Raw genomic sequence first — 11,419 nt, 5'->3', positions numbered from 1 at the left:
AACTAGGGGTTTCTTGGCTGCTGTCCTTCCACAAAGGCCGGTCCTGATCAACCTTCTTCAGACTGTGGAAGGATCAGCCTGGCATCCAGATGAAGCTGCCAGATGCTGAGCCAGGTCCTTGCTGGATTTCCTCTGGTCTCTCAGAGAAAAAACTCTGAGAACCTTCTCATCAGATTTGGACAGTTTTCTGGGTCTTCCACTCCTGTTTTTTTGTCCTTGACCTCTCCAGATTCTTCAGATTTCTTTAGAACAGCCTGAATACCACATATTGAGGATCCAGTTGGTTTGCTGATCTTTTCTGACATGTTTGTTTTTTAATACTGTGTACATATGTCCTACATTTTCTAGCTGTATTATGACAAATAAACATGCAGTATATAGTCTTCATACCATTGCTAAAACAACAAATCTAATGGTGGCCTACAACTTTTGCACAGTACTATATATACCGCATGTTCTTTCTATTTCTCATACGTTCACATGCCAGTATATGATACGTTTAAGGTGTGCCTGCATTACATTAGCGACAATGCAATAAAAACCTACAATAAACCCTCTGAAGGTCATTTATCCTCGTCTATCCCTACTCAAACAACCTCACCTGAATGAAATTTTTGCTCATTACTGTATGATGCTCTGCTGTAGCTCCGTGTTTGTCTGAAGATGTCAGAAAGAAGGGTGATGGGAGCAAGAGAAAGAATTGGAGGTAGGGGAGCGAAGGAATAAATACCCGTCTGTTTTCCCCCAAACAGAAATAAACAAGGCGTTCACTTGTCAGCCTGCAAGAGAAGGGCACACTGTTTATGCGCAGGAATAGAGACACACACACACACACATACACACACACACAGGGCAAATCGGGAGATGAGTGCTGTGGCGAGTGGGGAGGGATTAAGGAGGGAGACAAATCAAAAAATTATGTGCATATTCTTGACAGTGTCAGTATATGATATGTAGCCCTTCCTTTGTATGACTGTAGGCCTAAATTACAGCATTACAACAGAGCAACTTGCAAACATTATAAATGCCACTTTCAGTACTTTGATCTCCAACAGTACTGTACATGCAAAAATACACCATTAAAGTTACAAAGTCCAGGCCACTGTCCGGATTTGTATCCTGTGGCCATGCAAGAAACATTTAAAATCAAAGTGGTGATATGTGTGAGATGTTTAAGACCTACTGATCTTAGAGATGACAGTACAGTGTTGTTTTTCTCAAGTCAAAAGAAAAAATGGTATGGAGGAAAAGAGAGAGCCAGGACAATCAGCTTGTTGTTGTCTTCTCAGCCTTCCCATTTTGCTGCTCCTACTGTAATGTTGTATTGGGGTATTTAAGTGCACAAGCAATTGTAGACATTGCGATACATTTTATTTTGTGAGGAGACTGCATCTGACATCACTGCTGTCAAACTGAAAATTTGACAGCAGTGATGTAGTCAACAAGGATGAATGAGCTATAGTGCAAACACTCAACTGTCAGGCTGGGCTCATACGCAAGAGCTTCGGCCACGTGAGTGTGGAGTGTGTTTGTGTGTGAGGCCGACTGCAGAGAGATTGTAACAAGACTAGAATGACTTTCAACTGAAATGTATGTGAGATTCAAATGACATTTTTCTCTTCTATATTCTTCCCACACTCCTCTCTACCTCCTTTTGTCTTCTGCCTTAGTCAGCTCAGCTTATATGTAAAAGCATTTTCTTCTCTTTCTCTCACACAGACACAAACAAAAGCATAAACACACACACACACACACACACACACACACACCCCTAGTGAAAGGGCAGCTGCTGTAAACAGTGGTCAAGTAAGAAGAGACTCAGGTGTTGTAAAGGAAGCCTAACCTGGAGTATGGCAGCTTGTTTCCATAATTCAGTGGATGATGGGTCCTCACATCTATCTGAATCTGAACTCTGTTAATACATTTTTATGTATTTTGCATTTTCATGACTGTTTTGGGAGTAACAAATCCTGTTTAAAGGAATAGTTTTCTTTTCTAACAAGAGTGAGATGGGATGTTTGACACCTCTTCCGTTGTTTGTTAAATATGGAGCTTCTGCTAACAGGCATAAAAAACTGGAAACAGGAAATCTGGAAATTTGTCTTGTAGAACTCACTAATTAACAAGTGAAATTTTGTTTAATCTGTTGTACAAAAGTGTAAAGACACACCAGACCTGTATAGATTCCACAAAGTTACTAAAAGTCGAGCCTGCTAAGCCTGACAAAGCTTATGCCCCCTAACCATAGTGTTGCCCCAAAACTATTACAAACACATCACATAGCTGCAAAATCCCCATGTTTCTTGATGAACACTGGCACTGTAGCTTATAATGCATCTCTGTGCATCTTAGCAACTACCCTGTTCAGCTGTTTTAGGATATGAGAGCCATTGAAGGGTTGGGAAGGAGGCTGGTTAACACCTAAATAATTTTATGAAAAAGATTCGGTGACAACAGAAATATAAAATCCTATGGCATTATTTACTTTAGTTTGGGATGCTGAAATTCACACAATAGCAAATGAATTGTATACATGTGGCTGGGAGAGCTCTTTATGCAACATGTCACAACTGTAAAGCACTAGGGGTGAGTTGGGAGTGAACCAATAACTCAGCGAAGGTTTGCCGAGAAGGAAAGGAGAAAGGTAAAAATGAAAAACATGGAGGATTCTTCCCTAGACATGTTTGAAACTCACATTACTGTTTTTAAACAATGTCTCCAGTGAGACGGAGCGAGAGAAACAGAAAACTTGCATTGCCCTGGGCATTGTAAAACAATGGCTATACACTTGAACAAAACAGACTGAAAAAGAAAAAGAAAAAAAAGGACTCACTTTCAAAATACCAAGAGCTAAGGTACAGCAAGTGAGAGCAGAGTGGAGTAAATAAGCAGGTGAGGGAAGAATAGTAAGAGGGCAGGCACACTGAAAATAGCAGAAAGAAAGAAAATAATGATGCAAAACAAGTGGTGGTCAGGTGGGCCGGATAAGTGCTTGAGAGGAATAAATGTCAAGTCAAGCAGTAAGAGAACCCGGGGAGGCGGAGGTAGAAGAGAAAGTGAGAAGGAGAGTGTGCATTTATGATGCAAACAAACCAAATGAGGGAACATGAAGCACAAATCTGAAACTGTCAATAACAGATCAGAGCTTTTTGCCTAATTTTGTCATAGTGGCTAAGTAAAACATAATGAAAACTTTAAAAACGCAGTTGAAAAAGTAACCTTTAAGTGTGTTATACTCCACTGACTTCTACAATATATTGATGTGTGTGAGGAAATGTCCATGTGCATGTCGGCGTAAGTCTCGTGGGAGTGCTAAGGGTAGCCCATATGTCCCTGAGAGTCCATTGATTAGCTATTAATAAAGCATAGAGATGCCATTGCTCACAGGGGAGGTCAGCGAGGGCTCATACACACACACACACACACACACACACACCACAGAGACACTCACAGGCAAATGAACAGAAATGGCAGAGGTTAGGTGAGGTGGGAGTGGAACAGCAGGATGGGGTAAAAGAGAAAAACATCTAAACATATACATGAAAAATTAGAGTGGAAAGAGGAAAAGCTGCAGAAGGAAACAGGGAAAGACTATAAACTGTGCCAGTCAGTTTCACCTGCCCACTCCCCTGTTCAGTCCTTTTACCTCCATCTCACTGTCCTCCTTTCACTTTGAGACTGTCTTTACCTCACTGCCTTTGCCCGTGTCCCATTGTGGGCTGCATGTCAGAGCTCTGTTGGCTGTCTCTGTCCTGTCTTTGATTAACTGTGATCTGTAAGCCCGATGGCAGAAATGAATAAGGAAAAGTGAGTAAAAGCAGCAAAGACAGACAAAGAGAGGTAAGAGGAGGAGGACTGGCTGGTGATGGATAGGACTGTGGTCAGGTCAGTGCACATTCCAGTGAGAGAGATGGAGAGAGATGGGTGTGCTGGGCAGGACACATTTGCATCTCTCTTTCTGCTTTACATGCTGCAGTTTTCATCCATTTTCTCCTGGTTCCTCATCCCACTGCCTTCCTCCCCCACCTCCTACGTTTCTATCGCTCCTCAGTGACCCTCCCTTCTTCCCTAGCATGTACATCTTCAGGTCATGGGTCATTAAGTCAGCTCCAGAGGGGATATGTTGGAACAGGATATCTCTCATATTGCCCTGCCCCCACCACTCTACTAAAACACAAAAAAGCACCAACACATGCATGTTTGTAGCCACACACGCCAACACACATAGTCTATTCTCTTTCTTTTTATGTTTATCAGTCTCGCTCTTTCAAATCACACACACTAGACAAGACTAGACATGCTGGTGGCTTATCGGTCAACTTACTCAGTAGCTGATGAGATCAGTGCCAACTTCATCGTCTGCTTGGTATTGCAGTGAGCATTTGCAGTGCTCAGTGCAGACACTTTGACATGCACAGCAGAACTGTATTCTCATTATTGATTCATCTGCAGTTTGTTTGTTTGAATTTTTTTAAAGAATGTATTAATTATTTAGTCAAAGAGTTAAAAGAAAATGCCCATCAAACCTTGCCAAAGTTTAAGGTGATGCCTTCAAATGTATTTGGTTCAGCTAAAAGCCCAAAACCCAGAGACATTCAGTTTACAGTAATATGCCAAATAATTCCACATTGGAAAACTGCAACAAAGAATGTTATTTTATTTTATTTTGCTCAAAAACGACTGAAACAATTAATCAGCTATCAAAGTAGTAGAAGATTTTTTTTTTCCTGTTGCTCAACCATTCATTTCAGCCTTTAATACAAACTGTTGGCTTCTCAAATTTAGGAGAAGGAACCAGTGTGAGATCGCTTGTTTATGTCATGCAAGGTGTTTTATTATACTGCTTGTAAATAAATTAATGACAAATGTTAAAAATATCTAAATCATTAAGGCTGCTGTAGCCAGGTTTATTTCTGGATCCATTTTAGGTGAATTTTCCAAAGAATTTCCAACAAAAAAACTGGAGGACTAACTTTGCATTATTAAGGGGGCTTGACATTTAAAGCTAATATGTGATCTATATTCTTAAAGCACCTATTATAGTAGAGAGTTATGGATACTTTTGAAACGTGGATGTGTTTAATCTGTGTCTTCTTAAAACAGACCGATTTATTTTAAGGAAAGGTCTCACACGTAGCAAATTCATACACACACACACACACCATTGTACATATACACTTCTCCACCATGGCTGTTGTGCACTGTTAAGCAACATTAAAGGGTGGTGTCATCTGGATAATTTGAATAACACATCCACTGTATTCTTCATCATGTGTCATCTTCGCTTACTAGCTGTGCCCCCTCGACACACACGCGACACACATCTTACCCCACCCTACAAGTGACATGCTTTTTTAGGCAAGTCATGATCCCCATTAGTGATGGCCTCAAGTATGGATCTGATTGTCAGAACCTTCATCATGTATTTTCTCCCTAATTAGCTCCTTGGGCTGAAGAAGGAGGAGGAGGAGGAATGCAACAGTGATGCACAAAAGTTGAGGCACAGCAACACTGATTGAGGTAGAGGGCGTTGGTGAGGGGATCATGATGGATGACGAGTAATGCTCTGACATCGGTTTTGAATTTGGCAAAATATCTGACAGCGATTCCGTCTGATATGTAATCACACATACAGGAGGATATACTGCATTTCATTGCCTTGCACTTGTACATGGGTAATGACAATAAAGTTGAATCTAATCTAATCTAATATGACGAGGCACGTATCCACTCAATCATAAGGATGCAGATGTACTGTAGTGCTGCAAACGCAGCAAGCAATAATCTCATGCACAAATAACAAGGACTATACTATGGGAAATTAAAAACATGTCAGAAACAAACAGAAACGCACATACAATTTCACATGCCTGCGCTCATGCACACCTTGGCTGTGTGCGGCTAATAAATAAGGGAGTAAAGGGAGCCATTTTCTCTGAATTCGCCGAAGTGCTATGCAAATGTTCCCTGGGCTAACGAGGCTGCTTGCATGATTGGAGAGCCATTGAAATTCTCCTCGTGCACTGCGCTTTCTCACTTCCTACCTCCCTCCCTCCTTCAATCTCCCTCCATTTCGATATGTACACCGCACATCCATGTTGCTATAAGCATCCATCTATCCATCCATCAACCCATCTATCTATCTAACCATGGCTTTTTCATTGTGCACATAACCTGGATCATAGTGGATCTTGAAAGCTACAAATCATCCTTTCTTTTCACCTCTCAAATCATGTCATCTACACAGATAAACACTAGGGCCCTATCAGTGGCTGGACAGCAGTGAATGCCCCTCTGTCTTCCTCGCTCTCCCTCTGTCTCACACACACTCCGCTCAAACTGAGCGAGCTCAGAGTCGCTCTGCACCTGTTCACTCTGTAAAACATCCAAACACGAGTGCTGAATAAATAACCCAACCTAACACGCATCACTGCCAGGTTCATACACACCACAGCCCATAACCACACATCAATAAGTAAACACCACTCATTTGCCCTCCACAGCGCTCCCAATCCTTGCACTATGCTCAAACTGCTACCACCCTAAAGACAAACACACATTGATGCGCACAATGTGTGTTATAGTTAATGGTCAAATACAAACTGGGGTAAATAAAAAAACATCAAATGCATCTTTAATGGCAGGACACAGTGGCTTTAGAGCCCCCAGGTCCCTCTTCCTCCCTGGAGTACTGAGGGCAATGAGAAAACAGCACACTCACCTCTGTCTTTGTCCATCTGCCCATTCTCTCTTACATCCTCATACAACTACCCACCTCATTTTTCAACCCTATGCCCACTTTCCCATCTGCATAATTTAGCATGTCGTGCTTTTGTGCCACTTTGTCTCTCTTATTCTGCCTATTCTGCCATTTTTGTGTCTATCTGTTGTCCACTTTCAGGTTTGATGGAGTGGAAGGAAAAGACGATGCTTTGTCACTTCGCCGTCTCCTAATAAGTGGCTCACAAAAAAGGAAGGGTGAGAGAGGGATAAAGTTAAGAGATGAGTGGCTAGAAAGAGGGGTAGAGAGAATACAGGGCCTCTGCAGGGTGGCCACAAAATGGAGACTGGGACAGAAGCTGCAGCAGCTGTGGTGATGCCACACTTCACAGAGAGAGAGGCAGTGTGTGTGAAAGAGAAGGGGATTAAACAACCTCAATCAATGAATGCAAAAACACAGACATCACACTTTCCATTCCCTCTTCCCTCTCTGTTTCACCCTTCCCAGTATAATCAACCAATGACTCAATTAGTTTATCTTTGCAATTTCCTCCCGTGACATTTTTGAACAATAATTAAAACTACTGTGATATTCTATTTACATTTTTCTTTTACAAAAGACATTTTTAAAATGTACCTGTATAAATTTAAACCAACTTTATAAAAGCAAATATTTTTAGCTTGATTTAATACTGTAAGATGACTCACACTCAAACTGAATGAAGCATACTGCTGTCACCAAGTACATTCAGCTACACTATGTGATTCACATAAGTGTCTGTGTCAAAGGAATTTAAGGCAAAGCTACAGTACATCTAATGTCACATTGTGTCCAGTCTTACTGATCCCATTTCAGCAACGCTGTGCTCTAACTGTGCCATGGTGACACTGTGGCTGAATGCCATAGTTCTGTACTGAAATTTTCCCTGATGTGAATAAATATATCTGCAATAAGACAATATTTCCTGGTTTATTGTCCCAGGAAATTATTAGACTCACTCTAACGTGTGCCATGTGTGCACCCAGTGTCATCACTATCCTATTCAAGATCATGCACCGTGAAATTTACAACTTATAAAACTGTGGTCAGAGGGAAGAAGAAAGAAAAGCAGAAAGACAAAGATGTTTATCTCCACATCTGTAAATAAAAGATCTACCCTGTGCACAAATATACAGGTATGTGCACTGTGTGCGTGTGTGTGTGTGTTTTTACACACAAGTGTGGTGGAGATGAGTCGTGGTGATGCACTAATAAAAATCAGGCAGCGATGCATCCTCACACCTTCCTCATTCCTCCCGCCAGTTCGCACCCGTTACCATGGTGACCAGATAAAACTCACACTGTTTTAAGCTCCAACAGGAGGAGGAGATGGATACTAACAAAGTGACACACACACACTGATGAAGTTCCATCATACACATCCGTCAACAGAGCATCCTTTTTCAGTTCCCTAACTGAGAGGCAAACAAATGTTAATTTTCTAACTGATGGTAACACCAGCAAACCACCAATTAGCCGGGGAGACATGGCTAGATAGAGAGATAGCAGGAGAAGGGGAAATATGACAGGGGAGTAAAAACCAGGATAGCCAGTCAACACACAAAGCCCTCCTCTGTTTCACTGTCTGCCTTTCTACAGTATGTCTACTCCCCGCAGTCGCTCCATGAACGGGTCTCAACACAAACAGATTTGGCTGTCAAATAGTGACATGACACCCAGGCAGGGTCATCTCGCAGTGAGACCAGCTGTCAGCAAACAGCCTCCTGCCTCGTCATCAAAGCCCATTCAAACCCAGCTTAACTGACCAACACAGCGGTCTGCGTGGCATGTGTCATCCCATCAAGCCAGTACCTGGGCATACACTGTCCCTAATAAATGGCAAAGCACTAGAGCATCTCAAGAACTACCAGAAGAGAGAAAGCAGTACATGCCACCAGGAGCTGAGAGATGGATGGATGGATGGATGGATGGATGGATGAGGTGTGTGGTGGAGAGTAGAGTGGTGTGATGAGTGAGCATGTGCACTTTGTGTGCGTGGCCATAAGGCTGACACAGGACACCAGCCTGTAACAGGGAAGGAAAGAAATGAGAGGAGGCTTCAAACCAAGAATGGGTGGAAAGAAGAGGAGCATTGTGTTACTACTAAGACCTATTCATTAGCCTCCAGAAGACAGAGAAAAATGAAACAAAAAAAAATAATCAAACTTTTTGTAAAAGCACATTCAGATGATGTAGGACTAGTATACTAAATAAAATAAAATACTGCATAATACTACAATACTGCATAACCTAAAAATTATTTTCTGGATGAATCAATCAGTCAATCATTTTGTCTGTATGACCCTCTGGTGGCATATCTTGTTTAGCTCAATCACAAATCCATAAGCTAAAACCTTTCACTGATATTAAAGTGAAAAAATAGAAATCTTCACACTGGGGAAGCTGGAACAAGCAAGTGATTTTTAGATAAACAAAAAAACAAAACAAAGCACTGATAATTGATAATCGACATGTTATTTCAGCTTCAAAATAGTGTTTATTTTTCTTGTACCATTCCAAATACACTGTATATACTATTGTCACTTTATAGTGAGAATTAAAAAAAAAAAAAATCATCCATCATCTTGTCTTCAGTTTTTAAGTATTTGGACATGATCAAAATGTATGAAGACCCTTCAAGCTCATGCTTTTTATTAAATTACTGACGAATACATTCACTGTATTACGTTATGTAATATTCATGTTATGATATTTGAATATTAAATCTTTTTTTGTTTTTTGTTTTTTAATTAAAGCTTGTGCATGACTTGTTCTGATAAGCTTTGCCGCAGAAACTGTTCATGCGACTGTATGTATGTGTGTGTCGGTGTGTGTAAACATGCTCCTGCTTGTTCATATGTGCATGTTTTACGGAATAAATCCATCAGCTGATCGATAACATACTCCCACTGAGGTCTTACCACACAACCATGATACAGTGGCTTTTACAAACACACACACAAAGCTATCAGTTAAACAGACTGGCCCACTCTCACAGTGAGGGATCTGTGACAAGAGAAAGGGGAATCCAACAGCAAGCTTTATCGATCCAGACTGGAAACCCCCCTCAGGCCACACACACACACACATACACACTAAAGCAGCGCTGGATCAATGAGTGCTCTCATGTGAAGGACAGAGCCCATACAAAAAGGCGCACACATCTCTATAAACACACATTGCACACACTATTGAAAGAGATGAAAGGGGTGCTCGCTATCAGAGCGAGGTAAGGGGCAGAGGGAGCAATACATATCTGACCTCAACAGTCTCATCTGACACTCTGCAATTTGCCATTGCTCCATGGAGCAAATGTTAATGCTGCACCGCACAAGCTTGCGCACGCACACACACAGCATACATAAACTCCAATGTGCAGACATACAGCAGTGTGTAAGGAGGTTCGGGTTTCAGGCTAACATTATTATTCTTCAGTTAAACATCCAGTGATTTCAACAGAGGATCAGATGATGCTCAGAGAACAGCTCCAGACACAGCAGAGCCCTGGAGGTGTGGCTGCTCTCTTTTGAGTGACTGAGATGAGCAGCTAAACAGATCTATCACTCATCAAATTAGATCCACCCAGCCCACACACACAGACGCACACACACACACACACACACACACACACACACACACACACACACACACACACACACACACACACACACACACACACACACACACACACACACACACCTCTCTCCCTCTCTCTCTCTCTCTCTCTCACGCACACACACACAGCATGAGTATACTAATGCCTACAGCTATTGCTAGTGAGTGAGGAGCCAGGGATGTGCCAGTAAAGGCCATTTCATCAGGCTTGTTTCTGAATGATTGGAGCATTTTTTTAAACCATCCTCCATCTTCTCACTCACTGGCAAATGAGGAGATGCCAGGGACACAAACAAAGTGTCAATGAACGGCTGTTGACAATCACAAATATGGGGAGGAAATAATTCAACACAAAAAATGTGAAAGAAGTTCAAATGTTTTGAGATACTATAACAACTTAGAATTTGGGATTTATTCAGTCTAAAAATAACTGGAGAGAGTTCTCACCTCACTAAATGTTGTTGAGACCACTGATATACTGGTATGACATTAGATCACTTGCTTTCCATCATCTCCCACCAACTGATCAAACACAGCAAGCACGTACTTGGCCAAATATAACTCACATGGTCAACAAAGGGAGTTTGCAGCAACAGTACATTGCAAAAAAAGAAGCAGAACTGTGAGACGACAGTAATACAAGGTGGACATGGGGCTAATTTTAACATAAGATTGACTTTGTTTATGCTTTCGGTGAATCTTACATAATGATCATTGACTGAATTTCCTACCTGGGATGATAGAGACCGTGTCCTTCTCCCAGGACACCACACTGACGTACTCCTGGACGGCTGAGGGGATGAGGCACTTGAACACGGCAACATTACCTCGCATGGAGCGCTGGTCTGCCACACGGACTGTGTAGGGCTCCCTGAACACTGGTGTGAGGAGAAAAGAGCTGAAGTGAGTCAGTGGAAGGATGTTGGCTGCTAGTACTGGTGGATGCCCCACCAGTACAAGGTTTAACATAACCTTGATGTTTAATTTTAACTGATGACAAAATGGTGAAAATGGTGAAATTTGGTGTGACTGAAATTGGGCTGG

At 41.7% G+C, this 11,419-nt stretch overlaps 1 protein-coding gene across 3 annotated transcripts in view; it reads right to left on the bottom strand.

Annotated features, from left to right (window-relative positions):
• dscaml1 (Down syndrome cell adhesion molecule like 1) overlaps window positions 1–11,419 on the bottom strand; it is a 99,497-nt gene that overhangs the window by 68,551 nt on the left and 19,527 nt on the right. For all 3 annotated transcript variants that reach the window (XM_020600162.1, XM_020600163.1, XM_020600161.1), the window contains exon 3: window positions 11,107–11,253. In XM_020600162.1, the coding sequence (XP_020455818.1) occupies window positions 11,107–11,253 (147 nt within the window). The remainder of the gene's footprint in view (window positions 1–11,106; window positions 11,254–11,419) is intronic.

The sequence above is a fragment of the Monopterus albus genome, unplaced genomic scaffold, assembly GCF_001952655.1.
Source record: "Monopterus albus unplaced genomic scaffold, M_albus_1.0 scaffold45.1, whole genome shotgun sequence".
Taxonomy (NCBI): Eukaryota; Metazoa; Chordata; class Actinopteri; order Synbranchiformes; family Synbranchidae; genus Monopterus; species Monopterus albus.
Note: the sequence above shows the minus strand (reverse complement) of the source record. Positions and strands in the feature narration are given on the sequence as shown.